This window comes from Procambarus clarkii, chromosome 15, assembly GCF_040958095.1.
Source record: "Procambarus clarkii isolate CNS0578487 chromosome 15, FALCON_Pclarkii_2.0, whole genome shotgun sequence".
Classification (NCBI taxonomy): domain Eukaryota; kingdom Metazoa; phylum Arthropoda; class Malacostraca; order Decapoda; family Cambaridae; genus Procambarus; species Procambarus clarkii.
Window position 1 is genome coordinate 44601833 of NC_091164.1, and position 24685 is coordinate 44626517.

The 24685-nt window shown below is 46.6% G+C and overlaps 1 protein-coding gene across 1 annotated transcript in view; it reads left to right on the forward strand.

Moving 5' to 3' along the window:
- The window catches only part of LOC123752140 (adhesion G protein-coupled receptor L4), a 406311-nt gene that overhangs the window by 215111 nt on the left and 166515 nt on the right, over nt 1-24685 (forward strand). Inside the window, exons 8-12 of the mRNA XM_069325025.1 lie at nt 4779-5170; nt 14125-14158; nt 16260-16377; nt 18999-19194; nt 19676-19868. Of these exons, the coding sequence (XP_069181126.1) occupies nt 4779-5170; nt 14125-14158; nt 16260-16377; nt 18999-19194; nt 19676-19868 (933 nt within the window). The remainder of the gene's footprint in view (nt 1-4778; nt 5171-14124; nt 14159-16259; nt 16378-18998; nt 19195-19675; nt 19869-24685) is intronic.

Here is a 24685-nt window from a genome sequence, read left to right on the forward strand (position 1 = left end):
GCACCCTGCTAGATACACACTGTGAGAGGCCAAATACTATGATCTAGCCTTTATACTCCTTCAATGTCCCGAGAAATTGACGAATTTCTGCGGACCTCACTAATCGTGTTTGTCTCCTACCGTCGTCGGCCTGTGTGTGTCACAGGCCGACGTGGGCCCTAATGGGCCCGTGGTGAGAATAACGTGGGCCCTAATGGGAGTTAATGAGAGAGAGTTTATATGTGTATGTATTGTACTGTAGTTACAGTTAGACATAACCTATTGGTAACTGTTTGGTGTGAGATTTATGTATTATACAATAATTTGGAAATTAAATAAGACCAACTGGCAGCAGTTTATTTTTTATTTTTATAAAAGAATTACACAAAGTACATCATGAAGAAACAATTACATAAACACAGGACAAAAAGAACAAAAAGGGAAAACCCTAAAACGGGCACGGGAACGACCACATAAAACAGAAACGTTACAGATAAAGTACACAAGAGACAAATAACATAAAACATAGGCACACGAATACAAACACAGGTGTAGAATAGTACAAAACAACACCAGGCCTCCGAAACTACTGACAGAGGCAATATACAGAATTTCAGGAAACAAGAAAATAGAAATACAGCAAATACATAAACAGGGAAATACAAACGGGAAGAACATAAATAACAGAATTAATGTACACATAATAAATCCAAGCACACGCACACACACGTTGTATACACCCACATAAGGAGCACAAGGCAAAAACACATGGCACATGAAAGACACAAATAACAGTAAATAATGGCAAAAAGAACACCCAATACACAGGAACAGTAATACAAAAACCCCTACAAAGTAAAAAGGGTGAACAATAGGGTATAAAGACAGATGCGCAACAAGCACCCGCACCAGAACGAACAGAACAAAGTAATCAAAGCCACACAGGGCAAACTATACGGCCCACGCAGAAGCCAGGAAAGAATCACATCTACACACAAGCATACCAAAACATAATCACATCCACAAAATCGTAAGTACAGAAATACAAAAAAAAGAACACACAAACAAGCCCAGCCCAATCCAGACACAGGCGCAAAATAGTACATAACAATAACATCCCTCCGAAACCATTGACACAGAGGTAAAAGTTCAAAACTACAGGAAACAACAAAAAATAAGAAGACAGAAAAACTGCAAAATACATAAACAGTGAAATACAAACATAAATACAGTCTCTACGGAGGAGGCACGGAGGCACAGTCTGTGGTGTAGTGGTAAGACACTCGCCTGGCGTTCCGCGAGCGCTATGTCATGGGTTCGTATCCTGGCCGGGGAGGATTTACTGTTCGCAAATCCTTAACTGTAGCCTCTGTTTAATGTAACAGTAAAATGTGTACTTGGTTGTAACAACGATTCTTCGTGGCTGGGATCGTATTCCAGGGACCTGCCCGAAACGATACACGTACTAGTGGCTGTACAAGAATGTAACAACTCTTGTATATATCTCAAAAAAAACCCATAAAGAACAGTAATGTAGTATAAATAATAAAGCAATACACGAGGCCAAGAATAGAAACACACGCACACAAGCAACATACACAACCACACCGCCCGCCACCCCAACACAAAACACGGGGTGCGCGCAATGACAAGCAAGAAATAACACCAAACACCCACAAGCGCACACAACCACACCACAAACACGTATAAAAGGCAAGCACAACAAAACAGGCCACGTATGGGCAAGAACAACACCCACACCGCCCACACTCACAGACAAAGACACCCACCCGTGCACGCAGGCACCGTGGAAATATGATGCACAACACTGACAGAAACCAAACACACCAATCACTCATACTTCTCCAGGCACTCCCGAGCTGGAAACCGTAAGCAATAAGCTTCCCAAAGAAGTTGGTCACCTTAAGGAATCGGACATCCATGAGACGCAATAGACCGAGGCATCAAATTCGGCACATCCGAGACAAAACACTGCGCCCGTGGAACCCAGATGGTAGAGGGGCACCAGGGAACAGGATGCACCAGGTCTTCACAGTCGTAGACCATAGTTACCCCGTGGCTGATCACCTCGCCGGACGAGAGAACGAAAGGGAAGGGTTGCCCCCTAGGAAGCTGGTCACAGGGCCGCACACCAGGAAGCACACCAGGAAGCACACCGGACTGTACGGCAGGCCGCTCACTGTCCCACCCACTAGGGCATGCACTCTGGTTGACACCAGACACCGCATCGAGTCCTGCGGAGGGTGGCTCCACAGGGGCCCCAGCACTCCCACCAACCGGAATAGGAGCAGAGTCCCCCCACCGCACAGTTTCCACTACACTGTTTCGACAACACCACTACAAGGTCGCTATCACCAGGGGCAACTGCCCACTGAGGGGAGCCACCAGCAGGAGGAACAGCGTCCAACACAAAAGGCACCACCGGAGGCAACACAGCGTCGGCCACGGCGTCATTGTCCATCGCATCACGCTCTTCTGCCCACAACTCAACCCGTTCTCGCACTTTCATATAGTCAATATTGACTTATTAAATATTTGCATATGTGACATACTAATTTATTGTAAATATTTTAGTTTACCTTGAAAAGCTTCATAGAAAACACCGACCTTACCTGACCACCTTAGTATGTTAAGATAAGCATCTTATTGCTTCGTAATTACAATTATTACTTAACCTATTATAGGTATAGGTTAAGTAATAATTGTAATTACGAAGCAATAAGTTGAAGTTAAATTATTACTTAACCTATTATAGGTATAGGGTAAGTAATAATTGTAATTACGAAGCAATAAGACGTTTATCTTAACATACTAAGAAGGTTAGGTAATGTCGGTGTTTTCTATGAAGCTTTTCAAGGTAAACTAAAATATTCACAATAAATTAGTATGTCACATATGCACTTATTTAATAAGTCAATATTGACTGTAAGAAAGTACGAGAATGGGTTGCACTACCGGCGAGGCGACTCACCCCGAGCCGAGCGACGGCACTTAAAAAGAGGCCGCTGATCGTTGGAACTGTCACCCCCAGCAAGCGGTGCCCCAGTAGAACCAATGGCATGCGGCCCCCAAAGCCGGGGCAGCACGATCACGCAGGACAGCAGCCTCAACCGCATGGGGCAAAAAGCCACTACAACGCCCGGATACCGGAAACGGAGAAGGATCAGACACAGCAGGCGGGAGAGCACACTCCATCACACGTGAGGTATCCAGCACGGACGACAGAGTTATCGCAGGCGAAGAGGCAAAAGGGAGCGAGGAAACCGCCCAAGGCAATGAGGCAGAGGGCAGGGGGGAGGGCTCACCCACCACAACCCCGACAGCCACGGGAAACAGATGGTCTCCGGCAGGAGAAGCATGCACCACCCTTAGAGTAGCATCCAGGGCCCCCACGGAATCAACCGGCCGCGGATGCACCTCCACAACTACCGAACGACGAAGATCCGAAGCAGGAGTCTCCAGGTCAACAGAGCTCACCGGAGGGGCAAACATACCAGGGCCAGATGGAACGTCTGCCGAAACCGCCGCAAGAACCACACCAGACACCAGGACAGACCGAGGATCCGCCGAGGAAACCCCACGCTCAGACAAGCAGGGAAAGTCACCCTCCAGGAAAACCGAAGGGGCCTCAGCACGAGGAGCGTCACAGCCGGCTGCCACGTGGCCCTCAGCACCACACCGGAAACAGGTCCTTGTCTGGCCCTGATAAAAGATCCGGACAGAGAGCCCACGATACACAAACCTGGACGGAATAGGGGTTGTGACCCGCATGACGAGCTTACGAGCACCCATACGGACCCCTCTCAGCCGGCCCGCACTCAAAGTGTTGAATCGGTGGTTCGCCACCACACCATACCGCGTAAATACCGACCGCAGCTCGTCCACGGGGAAAGACACCTGCACCATGTGAACACTCACATATTTCAAGGGCCTCCAGGGATCCGAAATCTCCACGGTCACAACCGAATCAGGAATAGTAAGAGTGCGGTCATCGCAGCGTGCCACAAACTCCCGGTAAAACAATGTCTTGGCGAAGGACACCGCCATTCAGGTAGGCGAGAGCTTTTCCAGCCCCAACAAATCAGGGACGTCGACACAGAGCAAATCCAACAACACTACCTCCACAATGGGCCAGTCCACAGCACCAGAAAAATCCAAGCGCACCTTGTCAACCCGCCGAACGCGGGTATCCTCACCAACAACTATACCGCCAACCGGGTCCCCGGCCAGCGGGCACACCGCACCTCAAAACCGCACCCGCCCCCTCTCAACACCACGCAACAACTGGCAGGTCAAGTGAGCACGTCTTGACCCCCTGGCGGCCAGCGAGCGAATCCCCACAGCAGTTAGAATGTGGAAATGACTAGTTAATAGTAATTATGTTAAACAAACGAGTTTGGCAGCTATTATTACATGAACAATTAGTATGTTTCATCGCTTAAGGTGGCAAACACGACCAAATAGCAGTTAAGGCATTGAGACAAAACTAAGAACTAATTAACATAGAAAGAGAAATAAAGGAACTCTCGATGGAGAGAAATTGTTTGCCAATAATTTGTGAACTTTAGCTATGCAAAACTAAAAAAAAAAAGAAAAAAAAGGTTGTGAAGATTGTAGTGCATTGAAATATTTTCAAATAATTGTATTAAGATAGAAATAAGGAACACTTAGCGTGTGTTAATTTGACTAATAGCATGACTCATGATCTTTGTACTTTTAATACCGCAGAAAAATAGTGTCCTGGAATAGTAATAAACGATGGTATTTCTTATTTTCAGTGAATTAAGCACTTGCTTAGATGTCGCTACCACCTCCATCGAATTGACTACTGACTCTACTGACTTTCCTCCCGACTCTAGGGAACTTTCTACCTCCACTAACCCATTTCCTACCGACTCTAGTGTACTTTTTACCTCCACTGACCTATATGCCACAGAAACGAGCTCATTTTCTTCCGACACCACACCGTCTCCTAGTAGTGACACAGACACAACACCCACAGACTCTTCCTCAGTCTCCTTAGTTGACTCAAACACTTTTACTTCCTCAAATTCCACTAGCTTGACCACCCCTGAGACCTCTTCCGTTTCCAATATCACTCCTGCCACCTACTCCTTCACTCCCTCGACCGACATTACGACAGAGGATGATGATACTTCAATATACCCAGGTAAGATAATTAACGAGTCTTTGTGCAGTAGTTCTTGGTTGAAGAGCAAGTTAATTACTTGAGTCTGCGCCGGACATATAGATTTCCAGCAGCAAATGAGGTGAGAAACCGCTAAGCAAATATGACAGTATAGAACTTGTATGAGATATTAGGAAAATAAGTTTGGATATGAGGACAAGGACGCTGGGTAGGACGGTGGGAAGGAACGTTACCTAGCCCTTTGACCATGGGGGGATCGAACGCTGACTTGTAACAAGCGAGGCCGTTGCTGTACCAACCAGTCCAAGAAATGAGTTGAGAAACTTAATATTTCTCATGCTATCCTGTTCAAGGCTTTCAGTGATACACAGCTACTCCTCCAACTGCCGGAGGAATGTGATAACCGGGAATAATTCGGGAACAATGTGGGATAAGTGATCCCAGGAAGAAACCTGGGCTCACTTGGGACAAAGCCAGAGGGATGCAGCCCAGCAAATTGTCTGCTCACTGGAACAATTACCCATAACATGATAATTTTATTGATAATTTTCATGAAAGTGATAAAAGTGTTACGAATATGTACCACTGTTCAAAATCGTTCCAAGAAACGTTTTACATCTCTTGAGAAAGTCTTATATCATGTGAAAGTCGTTAATCATGTAAAATTCTTACACCATGGGGAAATTAATTGATAGTATTGATTCTGGCAATGAGTAATTTGATTGATGGTTGGTGCCCGTCCTCGAGCAAAGCCATTACAACAAGCAACACACCGCCCTGTCAAACTACGTGGATAGATATCTAATATTTGTGATGGTCTGAAAGCAAATTATGATTCCAGTAATAGTCTACTTGAATACTAGCAAGTGAAACTGTGTCTTAAACAAAGATTAACTTCAGGTTATAACTTTATATATTATATAGTGTCAGTTTAAAATATGAAAAGTGTCAGATGAAAACGTTTTCTTTCAAACGGTTTGAAGAATTTGCATTTCTGTGAATTAAATGCAAAGGTACACTTAAATAGTTTTCCAATTCTATATTTAACATTTTGGACAATATTATACTATATTAACATAAACAAAGATAAAGAAACGTAACCTAACCCAACATAAATTAACCCTAACCTAAAAACTTATAGAGTAGATATTAACACAAAATACGTAGTCATTCAAGCATACAGACTACTCAAACTGCTCATACTTATCTGGTCACTCCACCACCGGGAAATGAACACAATACGCCTCCCAAAGCAACAAGATGTTATCCGGAACCAGTTTACTATAAAGCGTACGAACATTAGGCATTAACTCTAGCATACCCACAACAAAACACCGGGCCCACGGAACCCAGACGGAAGAAGGGCTCCATGGAACAGGATGTACGCAGTCAACAATGACAAACAGAAAGGGGTTATTATCATCATACACCACGCCAGAGGCCAAGACGAGAGGAAGGGGGCTTGTTCCCATCGGGCCGGGCAATAGGCAGTGCACTGGGAGGCACTTCGGCTGCCTCACAGAGCCCCGTGTCAACCACCGGACGTTGCACCGGCAGGGACCCCCCACGCCGGGCATCCTTCATCAACACCAGCACGAGGTCATGGCTCACACCAGCACCCTCACCACCCACGTTCATAGGAGTGACCACCCTCACTGCGGAGAACCTTCTGCAGAAGAAAGAATAGGAGGTAAATCATATGCACAAACATCATCATCAGCAGGCACATGGACGTCAGCAACCACCATTGACGTAGAGCACGAAGCACCCGGAACCACCACGTCATTGCCCGAAGACCCACCGGCGTCGAAATTCCCCACATCAGCCCAGGCAGTAGAAGAACGCCAGGAACGCTTGGGCTCCGGCCGCACATCCTCAGAGCCGGAGGCGGACCCAAAACCACGTGCCTCACAAGCTGGGTAAACCGACGCCCGTCAGAGAAAGGCAGCAGCTTCAACCACACGAGGAACTGGGCCGCACACACCAGATTGCACCGCAGCCTCCCAAGCACCCAGCACAGCCGGGACACCTGGCACGGGTGCAGGGCCAGTCGCAGCAGCAGGAGATGAGGAAGATGAAGACGTCGATGACTCGCAGAGACCATCCGGAAGGTCCACAGGAGCAGCAGGGACAGCAACAGGAGCAGGAAGATCATTTGATGGCACAGCAACTCCCGGAGGATCACCGGGTGTCGCAGGGGGAGTCACATCAGCCAACAGGATGCCCACATCCCCACCCACAGAATCCTCCCCTACAGGGAGCGGCAGGAAATCCCCCTCCCGGAACAGGTTCACTTGAGTGACAGCAGCCCCAGAGCACCAGGAAGCCACAACAGGCCACACCGAAAACAGGTTCAGGATTACCAGGCATAGTACACCCTGACGTAGTACCCGAGAAGCCAGACTGAAGAAGGAACGTCCGACCTTAGGTGCATCCCTAGTGTACAGATGTTTGAACACGTCTTTATACCTCCCTGAAGACAGCGTGTTCACCCCGCACTCTGACGACAGTGCCAAACCACTGGAAGTAACGCCGGAGCAGGTCCTCGGAAAACTCCAAGGGCTCCCCATGCACACTCACATATCAGGGCACCACTATGGTCCGTGATGGACACAGAGCCAGCACCATCGTGCAGCGATAATGAACGCCCCTTGTATTGTCGGAGGAACTCACGGTACACCTCCTCGCCCACAAACTTTACAATAACTTGGTGAGAAGTTACAAGCTCAGTCCCGTAGACGTCATCAACTGTTACATGGAGCATGTCACATATGACAAGCTCAACTGCAGGGTAACAAGCACAGCCTATAAACTCCAGGCCCCCGGAGTTCACTCCCACAACAGGGGGAAGATGACCTCCCATCGCAAGCATGCCACGTCAACACCAGCCAGAAGGTAACTGCTGGGAGGGCAGAGATGCCAACACCCCCTGCCGACCAAACAGTAAACAACCACCAACTACCGGAGGAGTCAGGCAACACATCCACACCCCACGGCAGCTAGGGCGTAACTCTCATAATTTAAGATTATACAATTTTCTTATCACGGAGACAAGTCTTAACACGGTAACAACTGACACTTCACTTCACAGTGCTTAATTAATAACACGAAGCACAAAATTACACCACAACACAATTCACAATAAGAATGAAATCGCAATATAAGTAAACCCAGGGCATCACAAAGACGACCCACTCACAGTTACTTATTCAATATCTAGTTTTCTCTGAAACGAGAAGAAAACATCACATGGACATTCCATAATACCTATGGTATAATTGAACACTATAACAACATAATCGTCTCTTTTACGTGCTTCCTCGAGTACATTTCTCCTGAGTTGTTGTCAACCCGGCGAGGAGTGAGGACCTGGGTGTCGGTGCTGACGTGGCTTGTGTCCCGTGTTTCTGCTGAGGGGCCCCTGGGGCTGTAACGGTCTGCAATCATGGGAGAACTTGCCAGTCATCAGGCAAGCCTCCATTGGCCTGGAGTTCTCTGGGATTGCTCCCTACCACGCGGTGGAGGTGGTGTTGATTGATATGCTCCGTGGCTCTGTGGAGTCTGTGTGGGGTGCAGATGCTTGCCGGATGGTGGGCGATTGTCAAGTTCGGTTCCCCCGCAATTTATCAAGGTGTCGTCACGTGCTATGATGGGCGCTCTTTCACTCTTCATGGAAATGTTGGGTCGGTGACCCTCTCTGACCGTTGTGGAGCCACGACGTATGTAGCAGTGCATGGGATACCTTTTATATTCCCTGAGGATCTTCTACGTCGATACTTTGCCCGGTTTGGGCAGGTCCTACAAGTAAGGATGAATGCCATCGCTACTGGAAGATGGAAGGGGCCGCACTCTCGCCATGGTGTCTCAGGGATCCTGTACCGTCCTCCATCATGCTGTTGGGGTTCCCAATTCGTGTTTTACATGCGGCACAACCTTGCGGAGTGTGATGAGCGCCGGGTCATACCTGTTAACCTCTTACGGGAGGAAGATTTTACCCCGCTGTCGGCCCTGGGCCTGTCTCCAAGTGCTGGACTGTGTGATGATTTCTTGCCGGCTTCTGCCCCAGTGTTGGGTGGTGGTGTCGATGTTGACGTGGGCTTTGGGGCGGCCCCGCCCAGCCGCCGGCTTCCCCGCCTCCGACGTCCCTACCCCTGCAACCCCAGCCCGCCCCATCTCGGCCGCCCCCTGCCTGCTCCGTCCCTGCATGCGTCGTCTCCTGTCCCTTTGGATGTCCGCGGCGAGATGTCTCCTACGGTGTGTGGTCCGGTGCCCCCGGCCGTGGAGGCTGTGGTTCTCCATTAACAGTGGAGTGCCTCTCAACAGTGCATGTTGGTACAAGTGCCCTTCAACAGTGCATGTTGGTACAAGTGCCCTTCAACAGTGCATATGGGTACAACTAGTGCCCCTCAACAGTGCATGTGGGTACAACTAGTGCCCCTCAACAGTGCATGTGGGTACAACTAGTGCCCCTCAACAGTCGATGTGAGTACAACTAGTGCCCCTCAACAGTCGATGTGAGTACAACTAGTGCCCCTCAACAGTACATGAGGGTACAACTAGTGCCCCTCAACAGTACATGAGGGTACAACTAGTGCCCCTCAACGGTACATGAGGGTACAACTAGTGCCCCTCAACAGTACATGAGGGTACAACTAGTGCCCCTCAACAGTACATGAGGGTACAACTAGTGCCCCTCAACGGTACATGAGGGTACAACTAGTCCCCCTCAACAGTACATGAGGGTACAACTAGTCCCCCTCAACAGTGCATGAGGGTACAACTAGTGCCCCTCAACAGTGCATGAGGGTACAACTAGTGCCCCTCAACAGTGCATGTGGGTACAACTAGTCCCCCTCAACAGTGCATGAGGGTACAACTAGTGCCCTGGTTGATACCTGGTTGATGGGGTTCTGGGAGTTCTTCTACTCCCCAAGCCCGGCCCGAGGCCAGGCTCGACTTGTGAGAGTTTAGTCCACCAGGCTGTTGCTTGGAGCGGCCCGCAGGCCCACATACCCACCACAGCCCATTTGGTCCGGCACTCCTTGGAGGAATAAATCTAGTTTCCTCTTGAAAATGTCTACGGTTGTTCCGGCAATATTTCTTATGCTTGCTGGGAGGACGTTGAACAACCGCGGACCTCTGATGTTTATACAGTGTTCTCTGATTGTGCCTATGGCACCTCTGCTCTTCATTGGTTCTATTCTACATTTTCTTCAATGTCGTTCACTCCAGTACGTTGTTATTTTACTGTGTAGATTTGGTACTTGGCCCTCCAGTATCTTCCAGGTGTATATTATTTGATATCTCTCTCGTCTTCTTTCTAGTGAGTACATTTGGAGGGCTTTGAGACGATCCCAATAATTTAGGTGCTTTATTGCGTCTATGCGTGCCGTATATGTTCTCTGTATTCCCTCTATTTCAGCAATCTCTCCTGCTTTGAAGGGGGAAGTGAGTACTGAGCAGTACTCAAGACGGGACAACACCAGTGCCTTGAAGAGTACAACCATTGTGATGGGATCCCTGGATTTGAAAGTTCTCGTAATCCATCCTATCATTTTTCTGGCTGTCGCAATATTTGCTTGGTTATGCTCCTTAAACGTTAGGTCGTCAGACATTATTATTCCCAAATCCTTTAAATGCTGTTTTCCTACTATGGGTACATTTGATTGTGTCTTGTACTCTGTATTATGTTTAAGGTCCTCATTTTTACCGTACCTGAGTACCTGGAATTTATCACTGTTAAACATCATGTTATTTTCTGATGCCCAGTCGAAAACTTTATTAATATCAGCTTGAAGTTTTTCAATGTCCTCAGCCGAGGTAATTTTCATACTGATTTTTGTGTCATCTGCAAAGGATGATACGAAGCTGTGACTTGTATTTTTGTCTATATCTGATATGAGAATAAGGAAAAGCAGTGGTGCAAGGACTGTACCCTGAGGTACAGAGCTTTTCACTGCACTTGGACTAGATTTTACAACTAGTGCCCCTCAACAGTACATGAGGGTACAACTAGTGCCCCTCAATGGTACATGAGGGTACAACTAGTGCCCCTCAACAGTGCATGAGGGTACAACTAGTGCCCCTCAACAGTGCATGAGGGTACAACTAGTCCCCCTCAACAGTGCATGAGGGTACAACTAGTCCCCCTCAACAGTGCATGAGGGTACAACTAGTCCCCCTCAACAGTGCATGTGGGTACAACTAGTCCCCCTCAACAGTGCATGTTGGTACAAGTGCCCTTCAACAGTGCATGTTGGTACAAGTGCCCTTCAACAGTGCATATGGGTACAACTAGTGCCCCTCAACAGTGCATATGGGTACAACTAGTGCCCCTCAACAGTACATGAGGGTACAACTAGTGCACCTCAACAGTACATGAGGATACAACTAGTGCCCCTCAACGGTACATGAGGGTACAACTAGTCCCCCTCAACAGTGCATGAGGGTACAATTAGTGCCCCTCAACAGTGCATGTGGGTACAACTAGTCCCCCACAACAGTGCATGAGGGTACAACTAGTGCCCCTCAACAGTACATGAGGGTACAACTAGTGCCCCTCAACGGTACATGAGGGTACAACTAGTGCCCCTCAACAGTGCATGAGGGTACAACTAGTGCCCCTCAACAGTGCATGAGGGTACAACTAGTCCCCCTCAATAGTGCATGAGGGTACAACTAGTGCCCCTCAACAGTACATGAGGGTACAACTAGTGCCCCTCAACAGTGCATATGGGTACAACTAGTGCCCCTCAACAGTACATGAGGGTACAACTAGTGCCCCTCAACAGTGCATATGGGTACAACTAGTGCCCCTCAACAGTGCATGAGGGTACAACTAGTGCCCCTCAACGGTACATGAGGGTACAACTAGTCCCCCTCAACAGTGCATGAGGGTACAACTAGTGCCCCTCAACAGTACATGAGGGTACAACTAGTGCCCCTCAACAGTGCATATGGGTACAACTAGTGCCCCTCAACAGTACATGAGGGTACAACTAGTGCCCCTCAACAGTGCATATGGGTACAACTAGTGCCCCTCAACAGTACATGAGGGTACAACTAGTGCCCCTCAACGGTACATGAGGGTACAACTAGTCCCCCTCAACAGTGCATGAGGGTACAACTAGTGCCCCTCAACAGTGCATGTGGGTACAACTAGTGCCCCTCAACAGTACATGAGGGTACAACTAGTGCCCCTCAACAGTGCATATGGGTACAACTAGTGCCCCTCAACAGTGCATGAGGGTACAACTAGTGCCCCTCAACAGTGCATGAGGGTACAACTAGTCCCCCTCAACAGTGCATGAGGGTACAACTAGTGCCCCTCAACAGTACATGAGGGTACAACTAGTGCCCCTCAACGGTTCATGAGGGTACAACTAGTCCCCCTCAACAGTGCATGAGGGTACAACTAGTGCCCCTCAACAGTGCATGTGGGTACAACTAGTCCCCCTCAACAGTGCATGAGGGTACAACTAGTCCCCCTCAACAGTGCATGAGGGTACAACTAGTGCCCCTCAACAGTGCATGAGGGTACAACTAGTGCCCCTCAACAGTACATGAGGGTACAACTAGTGCCCCTCAACAGTGCATGAGGGTACAACTAGTGCCCCTCAACAGTACATGAGGGTACAACTAGTGCCCCTCAACAGTGCAGGAGGGTACAACTAGTGCCCCTCAACAGTACATGAGGGTACAACTAGTCCCCCTCAACAGTGCATGAGGGTACAACTAGTGCCCCTCAACAGTGCATATGGGTACAACTAGTGCCCCTCAACAGTACATGAGGGTACAACTAGTGCCCCTCAACAGTACATGAGGGTACAACTAGTGCCCCTCAACAGTGCATGAGGGTACAACTAGTCCCCCTCAACAGTGCATGAGGGTACAACTAGTGCCCCTCAACAGTGCATGAGGGTACAACTAGTGCCCTTCAACAGTGCATGAGGGTACAACTAGTGCCCTTCAACAGTGCATGAGGGTACAACTAGTGCCCTTCAACAGTGCATGAGGGTACAACTAGTGCACCTCAACAGTACATGAGGGTACAACTAGTGCCCTTCAACAGTGCATGAGGGTACAACTAGTCCCCCTCAACAGTGCATGAGGGTACAACTAGTGCCCCTCAACAGTACATGAGGGTACAACTAGTGCCCTTCAACAGTGCATGAGGGTACAACTAGTGCCCCTCAACAGTACATGAGGGTACAACTAGTGCCCCTCAACAGTGCATGAGGGTACAACTAGTGCCCCTCAACAGTACATGAGGGTACAACTAGTGCCCCTCAACAGTGCATGAGGGTACAACTAGTGCCCCTCAACAGTGCATGAGGGTACAACTAGTGCCCCTCAACGGTACATGAGGGTACAACTAGTGCCCCTCAACAGTGCATGAAGGTACAACTAGTGCCCCTCAACGGTACATGAGGGTTCAACTAGTGCCCTTCAACAGTGCATTAGGGTACAACTAGTGCCCCTCAACAGTGCATGTGGGTACAACTAGTGCCCCTCAACGGTACATGAGGGTACAACTAGTGCCCTTCAACAGTGCATGAGGGTACAACTAGTCCCCCTCAACAGTGCATGAGGGTACAACTAGTGCCCCTCAACAGTGCATGTGGGTACAACTAGTGCCCCTCACCTATCCAACGGTTGTACACACCAATGGTTGTGTACAACCATTTAACCATCCAACGGGCCATTAGAAAGTAACAACCTCGTTAATAACTTTTCAAAACAAATAATATCACTGAGCTATATTATCTCCAGAAATAATTCAAGAAGAGGACGCGTAGAAATTGCATATGGGGTTTTCCATAATTATTAAAATTTGATGTTTTTCTTTTTAAGAAGTGTATTATTTCCTTGAGGTTGATTTTGCATATTTAAATGTTTATTATTGTAAGTATATTTTTATTCATCTCGCTATTACTATTATAATTATTATTTGTATTATTATTTTATTATTACAGATCGTTCTGGTAACGCGTCATCAGTGGTAAACAGGTATGTGCTCAGGTGTCATAGTACAGAACACGGTGTTTGGTCACCTCAGGTGTTATAATACAGAACACAGTGTTTGGTCACGTCAGGTGTTATAATACAGAACACAGTGTTTGGTCACCTCAGGTGTTATAATACAGAACACAGTGTTTGGTCACGTCAGGTGTTATAATACAGAACACAGCGTTTGATCACCTCAGGTGTTATAATACAAAACACGGTGTTTGGTCACGTCAGGTGTTATAATACAGAACACAGTGTTTGATCACCTCAGGTGTTATAATACAGAACACAGTGTTTGGTCACCTCAGGTGTCATAGTACAGAACACAGTGTTTGATCACGTCAGGTGTTATAATACAGAACACAGTGTTTGGTCACCTCAGGTGTCATAGTACAGAACACAGTGTTTGATCACGTCAGGTGTTATAATACAGAACACAGTGTTTGGTCACGTCAGGTGTTATAATACAGAACACAGTGTTTGATCACCTCAGGTGTTATAATACAGAACACGGTGTTTGGTCACGTCAGGTGTTATAATACAGAACAGTGTTTGGTCACGTCAGGTGTTATAATACAGAACACAGTGTTTGGTCACGTCAGGTGTTATAATACAGAACACAGTGTTTGATCACCTCAGGTGTTATAATACAGAACACGGTGTTTGGTCACGTCAGGTGTTATAATACAGAACAGTGTTTGGTCACGTCAGGTGTTATAATACAGAACACAGTGTTTGGTCATGTCAGGTGTTATAATACAGAACACAGTGTTTAATCATGTCAGGTGTTATAATACAGAACACAGTGTTTGGTCATGTCAGGTGTTATAATACAGAACACAGTGTTTAATCATGTCAGGTGTTATAATACAGAACACAGTGTTTGATCACGTCAGGTGTTATAATACAGAAGTGTTTGGTCACGTCAGGTGTTATAATACAGAACAGTGTTTGGTCACGTCAGGTGTTATAATACAGAACACAGTGTTTAATCATGTCAGGTGTTATAATACAGAACACAGTGTTTGATCACGTCAGGTGTTATAATACAGAACACAGTGTTTAATCATGTCAGGTGTTATAATACAGAACACAGTGTTTGGTCACGTCAGGTGTTATAATACAGAAGTGTTTGGTCACGTCAGGTGTTATAATACAGAACAGTGTTTGGTCTCGTCAGGTGTTATAATACAGAACACAGTGTTTGGTCACGTCAGGTGTTATAATACAGAACAGTGTTTGGTCTCGTCAGGTGTTATAATACAGAAGTGTTTGGTCACGTCAGGTGTTATAATGCAGAACAGTGTTTGGTCTCGTCAGGTGTTATAATACAGAAGTGTTTGGTCACGTCAGGTGTTATAATGCAGAACAGTGTTTGGTCTCGTCAGGTGTTATAATACAGAAGTGTTTGGTCACGTCAGGTGTTATAATGCAGAACAGTGTTTGGTCTCGTCAGGTGTTATAATACAGAAGTGTTTGGTCACGTCAGGTGTTATAATGCAGAACAGTGTTTGGTCTCGTCAGGTGTTATAATACCTAAACACGGTGTTTAAACATTTGTAGTCTTAACTTTAATTTGAGCATGGTTTCTATCCATTGACCATAACCTTTGTCTTTAAATATTTACTTTATCCTTTGATTTCATCCCATGACTTTTACCTTTGACTTAACCTTTTGACTTTAACTTTTGAGTTTAATCTTTACCTTTAACCTTTTACTTCAAGCTTTGATTTTAAGCATTGTCATTAACGTTCAAATAAAACAATTGACTGTAGCCATTGACTTTGAAAGAAATCGTTTGCTCCTGTGCCTACCTGTATTAAAAAAAATGGCAATAATTAAACTCTTTTGTTTTCCTCTTTATCAAAAGTTTTCATCGGAGCTGTGTTTTTATTAACTGTCAGACACAGACCTACTTGTTTTTGCCTCATATCTTACTAAAGTGCTTAGTTATTTGCTTGATAAATATTTGTTATCTTGTTATCTTGTGTAAACTTATCTATTGCTCGAACATTAATGATTCAGTGTTGATTTATGCATTATCGTCTCTCCCGTAAATAAAGCATAACCTTATTGATCAAAGTATTTATGTCGTCCCCAGCTGGAATCAGACGAATGACGTCAACAACGAGGGAATCCCCATGGACCAGGAGGACGTAAAGAACATCATAGAGAAGCTCAAGTCACTCGAATTAAAGTTTAAGAAAGATTTCCAGAAGGTAGACGATGACGATAGAGAAGAAATTGTTAGTTTTACTAACAATTTCTAACTTCTAAGTTAGTTTTAACTAAATTAGAAGTTAGTTTTAAATATTCTCAAATGATTCTTAAAATATAATTAATCTCTATTTAAGAAGCATTTAGAACTTCTAAACTGGTCATAAATCTAATATATTAGACAAAGAGAATTGAATGCTCATGCAACTAATTATAATACATAAGGAAATCATACTAATGTGATTTCATTAACGCGACTTGTGAGTACCCAGGTCTCAGGTTCGAATCATCGCATTACAACAATTAATTTTCTCACTATTACTGACAATAATTTTTTCCTCAGGTCAGGAAGCCTGTGTATCTTTACACTTTAGGCTTGTACGTAGGTCCCTCCGTGGTCGAACTTCAGCCTCTCTCCCCAGTATGCATCTCCAAAACAGTTGCCTAAGTTCCGATCACCTATTTACTGCTAGGTGATGCATGGCATTAGGTGGAAGGAATTTGCCCCACTATATCTTTCTCGCTCAGGAATCGAACCCTGATTGTGAGTCCAAAGCGAACCGAACTCGGCGTACTCTATCCGTCAAGCAACCTGTAGAGAAGCTTGCAACATCTTGCGACCAACGGGTGAAAGACGGGGACACAGACAAAGGTCCCACGTTGCTGTCCAGGTAGTAGGAGTGACAAGAAGAATTACTCTCAGTTGTACTGTGAGTTTCAGGTCTCGTCGCACTCCCAACACCCCTGCATCACACAGAATAGTACCCAACTGCTCACCGTTGCAACACTCATGAGAGTAATCTTAGACAGCCTCACAGTACTCGATGGAACCAATCTACTCTCAAGGTATGGGAAAGTTACCTACCTCTTGGAGGAACCTTTCTTCCATCCTCTCCTTAAGTCTGCCAGTCTCTGGTGACATAGGTGGACACACTTCTGCCCTGGCCCTGAGCACCTACACATCACTAAACTCTGCATCACTCAGCTTTCCCATTTATATCACTGGCATTATCACACACCAGTGATAATGAATACTGAACCAATAAGCTCAGAAATATGTACACCAGTTATTCGACAGTTGAGAGGCGGGACCAAAGAGCCAGAGCTCAACCCCCGCAAGCATAACTAGGTGACAACTAAATGAGTACGCACTGCGCACTGTTCTCACCAAACACTGCTAGTGCTGAAGAGAGGTCGGAAAACATGTGGTCAAATTATACACGAATCTAACAGCAGAATGATAAAATAATAAAAACAGACAGCTTGTTATAAGTAAAGCATCCTCTTCTAAGATGTACTGTAGAGCACCGAGTGCCAAGTCATAGTAACTAGGCTTCTCTTGTCAGCAGCCTAAACTATTCAATACTGTTTCTTAATGTCACAATATGAACATAAAGAATCTGAATAAATACTTTTGTTTACATCCTATTATGAGCACTAATAAATTATGAATCACATAGGATTGCAAGTACAAAATATCTAAATATGTTAACAAGGATGTTTGTACGAGGATGAAGACCAGACAAATGAGGCTATCCTCGCCAAATACTTATTGTGGATGTGACTAGTGGTTGTTGGGGGATGGTCTTGAGGGGCGGGTCTGATCCCCCAGGCCTCAGCTAGTGTTGTTGGGGGGAGGGTCTAAAGGGATCGGGGGTCTGATCTCCAGGCCAACACTAGTGTTGTTAGGGGTAATGTTTTAAGTAGCAGGGGGTCTGATCCCCAGGCCACCACTAGTGTTGTTAGGGGTAAGGTTTTAAGTAGCAGGGGGTCTGATCCCCAGGCCTCAACCAGTGCTGTTGGGGGGATGGTCTTAAGTGGTGGGGGTCTGATTCCCAGACCTCAACTAGTGGTTGTTTGGGGTATGGTCTTAAGGGACAGGGGTCTGATCCCCAGGCCTCAACTTGGTATCAAATTCTAGTTTCTCTAAATACCAGACTCCATCCTCACCATGATTTGTCTAGCATAATATTTTCCACTTAGTAAGTGTTTGGAGCGTCCCTAATCTAACACACTGCCTAGATAGGACACCCGACGGTACCCGGGTAGTGAAGATGGCTACGGTGATGAAGGCTGTGCATCGATGATGGTTATAGTGATCATAGCTGTGTAGTGAAGATGGTTACAATGATGATGAATGTGAAGTGAAGATGGTTTCACTGAAGAGTTCTTATGACTTGTGTTCTTATGACTCTGACTATGAAGGTAAACGTGGCCCGAGTACTGATCACAGCCTGGAGCTGTGTTAGCGCAGCCGTCTCTGTACATATGATATGTGCTCCACTGTAGCAATAAGCTGTTCGTAACGGAGAGCGTAAATACTCGCAGTGTAATAAACTGTGATGTCTAGCAAGATGGCCTAATTAGTTGGTGAATGCAGATTATAATAAACCGTGACAGTCTAGCAAGGGGAATAGTTATTGTGGGCTAAATGGAGAAAGTCGGGGAGCTAATTATGTAGTTAATGTAAGCATACACAATGACGTCTCTTTACTTACTGGTACAACAATTAAGTTGTTCTAAATGGCATCTATTCCATTTTCCTGTTTTTGATAGTAATGAAATTTTCTTTGTTGCTGGAACATTTTTAGGGTGTGCATTGAATGTGATATTTTAATTCAAGGTACAGGAGTACATGCAAAACGTGCTGCAGGTGTTGGACAGGTCGGACCCCCACCGGTGGAGGGACGTGAATACTACCATAAGAGCCCTCGCCTCCACCAAGCTTCAGGACAGCCTCAACAAGGCCTCTCTCGCCATAGCCTCTCTCCCCTCCAACTACACCAACTTCACCAGAAGCTACCCATCAAATATTTCCAGTAAGATTTTAACACACACGAGCACATACACCCACACACACGTACACATACATGCTCAAACACAGGCATACAAGCGATGTGGGTACACAGGTAACAAACACACAAGCACACACACAAATCACACTTCCACTTTCACACAAAACACGCATACACACAAAACACGCATACACACAAAACACGCATACACACAAAACACGCATACACACAAACGCATACACACAAAACACGCACACACACATACAAAACATAAGCACAAACACGCACACCACCACACACAATTTACCACTCAGCCACATATTCCTTTTCTAAACAAAATTATTATTATGAAATGTATGACATTCCCCAGTTTAATATCATCTACAATCAGATGTGTACTATGTTGTATTTTAAAGTTTGCTTACAACAACAACTATTAACAGCCATGTTCTAGGAAACAACTAGGAGCATAAACTGCTCATTTTCATAACGTGTTTCTTTGCAGATTCATCCATCATACGGCAGTATCCAAGTTATTTTACAGCTCTGAGGAGAAGACATCAACACCATAGTTTTAACCAGACCAGTATTGAGCTCCCAGTGAACTTCCACCAGAACTACATTGATGATGATGGGTTGATCACTGTTCTCTTCCACTCTTTCGATGGTCTTCACTGCGCTACCAACTCCGTCCCATGGTAATGCTGTCTGCGTGTGTAAAATTATGTAAATTTGTTATACTCTTGGTTGAAGGAAGACTTAAAATATATTTGAATGCACTTTGATGAGGAAGGAAGTGCATTCATAAGTGGAAGTGAAGGAGTCATGAGGAAGCTGTATCATGTGGTAGTTTTATTGAGTAATAACTCTATTGTGTTTACTTTTTTGTGAACTTGATATCGAAAAAGCTCTACAAAACGGGAACTTAAGTGGAATCTATGGTAAATATTTTTATCAAGTCAGAATCATACCACAATTGAGCGTGGATGAAGAGCAAGTTTTTATACGTTAAAATTGTCATCCACCCTTCCATGGAAATAAACATTAAGAAAATTATTATTTTCATGAAAATAAAATATATTGAATGTTTCAAACAATATACTTGAAAATATATATTGTTGGAAATAGACAATAACTCTCCATATTAAGAATACTTAATAACTTGGTCGATAGAGCTTCGACCTCATGCCGAACTGCGCACGCCGAGGCCTGCGGTTCGAGTCTCCTGGACTCGAACCCCGGGGGTTTTTTTTTTCTTTTTAATGATAAATCACATTAAATACACATAAGAACAGCCTGGCAAAACCGCACAAGCAGTGATCCATAAAGCACAAAACAACACATGAGAACAACAGAGAAAGAAAACACAAAACTGAAAAACAAAACAAGCATACAACAGGAATCATGAAAAAAAAGATATGGTACAAAATAACAATTACAAAACAAGATACACAAGCCAGCCTGAAGGGCCACTCAAGCAGGACAAAAAACCAAGACAGACAAGAATTCATAACCGGAACACGCAGGGACTGGGGAAGAACATAAAGAAATGACACCCATACATGTAAAACAAAAACAAAACAAAACAAGCACCGGAACATACAGGAACCGGCAAACACATGCGCGCACACACATACACACACACAACAGCCCTAAAAATCACACAAACAACAGAACATTAAGCACACACAGGACACAAACAGCACAGCCCACCAAAAAAACGCATATGGAACACACAAACAAGCATACAGCCCAACAGCGCGAAACCTAATACATAGAAAAAAACATACATAGAACCGCAGACATGGTAACAAAATCACAGACAGGGAGTATGCAATCAAACACAGGCACTATCAATACTTGTCCGGAAATTCCTGTGCCAGGAAGCACAAGCAATACGCCTCCCAAACCCGCTGAACGTCTTCGGACACCGGTCTGCCAGGAGACGCACAAGGCCAAGGCATCCAATCAGGTACCCCATATTTAAACCCCTCTAACTTCGGTACCCAAATAGTTGACGAGCACCCTGTCGTCCCAAGTGAGGTCCAAACACAGCGACCGAGGGACCACGTCTGCGTCGGCTGTGATCACAGGGAAGAGGTCCACACTTGGGGGTTCCGCACTAGAATCTGCACAGGGAGGCGCTCTGGGCGCCACACAGGGCTTCGTATTGGCCTGCACACGAGGCTTCTTACAGGACTGCACAAGGGTGGGGAGGGAACCTGCAGAGGACACAGATGCATCAGGACCCCTGCCACTGGGCACAAGAGCAGAGGCACCCTGGCGCACATCTTTCCTTAAGACCACAACGAGGTCCCGCTCAGCAGGAGCAACCTCTCACCGTGGGGATCCAACAGCAGTAGGCGTATTGGGCGACTCAGGAGGTAGCACAGAGCCCCCCCCCCCCCCACAGCACTGCCAACCTCGGAGGGAGACGCTGGATCAACATACTCTCCTACCTCCACCCAAGGCACACCACGAAGGGGAGATATACTCTGCACCCGCCTCGAGCTCTTGGAGACAGGCTGGCATTCGTTCGAGCTCCAACCCCTCATCATCCCGTTACACAGCAGAACTTTCTGACGAATGTGCCTTCAAAGCCTGACCCCTGAGAACCGCAGCCTCCACGGCCGGGGTTACCGGACCACTCATCCTGCAGGAGACATCTCGCCTGTGGACATCCAAAAGGACCAGAGACGCCGCTTGCAGGCACCGAGCAGGCAGGGGCGGCCGAGACAGGGTGGGTTTGGGCGGCAGGGACAGGGACGTCGGAGGTGGGAAAGCCGGCAGCGGGGCGGGTCCGCCCCGAACCCCACGTCAGCATCCACACCACCACCCCAGCACTGGGGCAGAAGCCGGCAGGGAATCATCACATGGTCCAGCATTTGGAGACAGGTCCGGTGCCGACAGTGGGGGAAAACCCTCCTCCCGGAAAAGGTTAACAGGTGTGACCCAGCGCTCCTCACACCCCACGGCCAGGTGACCCAGTAGGCCACACCTGAAACATGTCCGAGGTTGTCCCACTTGAAAAACCCGAATCTGGAACCCTAACAGCATAATGGAGGACGGTATACGATCCCTGAGGCGCATGGCAAGAGTGCGAGGTCCCAGACGGGACCCCTTTCCATCTCCTGGTAGGGACGGCATTCATCCGTACATGTAGGACCCGCCCAAACCAAGCAAAGTATCAACGTAGATCCTCAGGGAACTCAAAAGGCATCCCATGCACTGCTACATACACAAAACCTGTCCTCTTAAAAAAATGTCGCTTCTGGCCGTATGGCTGAAAGTGCACGTAATTGAAAATGAAAAAAAATTAAATAAATTTGAGATTTTTTTTTTCAACAACAGTTAGTTAAGGGTCCTCTGATAGGTTAGGTGGGCATGAAATTCTCATAAAGTTTCAAAACGTTATGAAAAATGTTATTTGAAAGTTTCCTCTCCTAACCTTTCCAAGTAAGCCGGATGACTCAAACAGAAAACGGGACAGTACGTCACTTTCGTGAGCTGATTTCATTTCAAATAACGACCACTTTTGACCATAGCACGCATTAGAGCCAAAAATGACGTTATTTTTAAGAGGACGGGTTGGTGGAACAGTCAGAGAGGGTTACCAACCCACCATCTCCAGGAAGAGTGAAGGAGCACCCATTATATCGCATAACGAGATCGTGATAAATCACCGGGGAGCCGAACTTGACAATCGCACGCCATCTGGCAAGCAGCTGCACCCCACACACAGACTCTACAGGGACACGGAGTATATCAATCAATACCATCTCCACCGCGTGGTAGGAAGCAATCCCAGCAAACTCCAGGAGAGTGCCTGATGACAGGTGGGGGGGGGGGGCACAGGCCCCCCCATGATTGCAGACCGTCACGGCCCCATGGGCCCCTCAGCAGAAACACGGGACGCAAGTTATGTCAGCAGCGACACCCAGGTTCTCACTCCTCGCCGGGTTGACAACAACTCACCCAGTTGATTGGATTAGTATGTAGTAGGCATCCGTCAATCCCGTGGGGTTGTGGAGTTGTGACCTGGGTGTCTAATTATTGTAGTCTAGATGGATGCAGTGCCTGCTGTGGCTGTGAAGGCCAATCCGAGAATGACAGTCTCGACTGCAACGAGCACAGATAAACGCCGAAGTGAGTGCGTCTGACAGTGGTCGAGACCTCCTCTGAAGTCTATTATCCTCCCCCTGCCTCTTCAGTTCATCCTCGAATTGCTGGAGTTCCTTCTGCACTATGCATCTCCAGGCAGATCTGTCCGCAGCTGCTGCCTCCCAAGTGTTAATGTCGATGTTCTTCTGCTTGAGGTCGCGTTTTCAGGCATCGTCGAAACGCAGCTGAGGTCTTCCGGTGGGTCTCCTTCCTGATGCCAGTTCTCCATACAAGAGGTCCTTTGGTATGCGGACTTCGTCCATGCGTGTGGCATGTCCCAGCCATTGCATGCGTCTCTGCTTCAGGACAGTGAACATTGAAGGGACTCCTGTTCTCTCGAGTACTGTATTATTGGTGACGTGGTGTTTCCTCGTGATGTCAAGGATGCGTCTCAGGTTTCGCATGTGAAAGGTATTGAGCCGTCTCTCCTGGTGAGAGCGCAGTGTCCAGGATTCCGAACCGTAGAGAAGTGGACTCACCACACATGCCATGTAGACTTGTGCCTTGGTATGCACTGTTAGTTTGGCATTTTCCCAAACGCAAATTGTGAGCCTGGCCAGTGTTGTTGCGGCCTTCCCGATACGCCTGTTGAGCACAGAGTCAAGGGAAAGTGTGTCTGAGATTGTGGAGCCCAGGTACACAAACTCGTGAACTGCCTCCAGCACATAGTCTGCTATATTTATACAGGGTAGCTCATTGACATCTTGTCCCATCACATGTGTCTTCTTCAGGCTGAATGTCAGGCCGTATGCGGAAAAGGCTGCGGCAAAGCAGTTGAGTAGCTACTGTAGGCCTTCTGCTGTGTGTGTTTGTGGTGATCGCTGCGCCGTCGGCGAAGAGGAACTCCCTGAGGATTCGCATCTGTACTTTCGTCTTTGCTCGGAGTCTGGATAGATTATAGGGCTTTCCATCACATCTTGTACGGAGATAGATGCCTTCTGTGGTTGTTCCAAAGGTATGCATGACGAGGATCGTGAAGAAGATGCCGAACAGGGTTGGAGCAAGAACACACCCCTGTTTAACATCACTGTTGATGTTGAATGGTTCAGAAGTTGAGCTATCGTACACGACTGCCCCCTTCATGTCCTTGTGGAACGATTGTATCATGCTGAGCAGGGTAGGTGGGCAGCCAATTTTGGCCAAGATCTTGAAGAGTCCGTCCCTGCTCACGAGGTCGAAGGCCTTTGTAAGGTCAATGAAGGCGATGTACAAGGCTTTTCTCTGCTCCCTGCACTTTTTTTGAAGCTGTCTCTGGGAAAACACCATGTCAGTGGTCGACCTTTCTGCTCGGAAACCACACTGTGACTCATGATACACTCTTTCGGCAAGAATCTGAAGCCTGACCAAAACGACC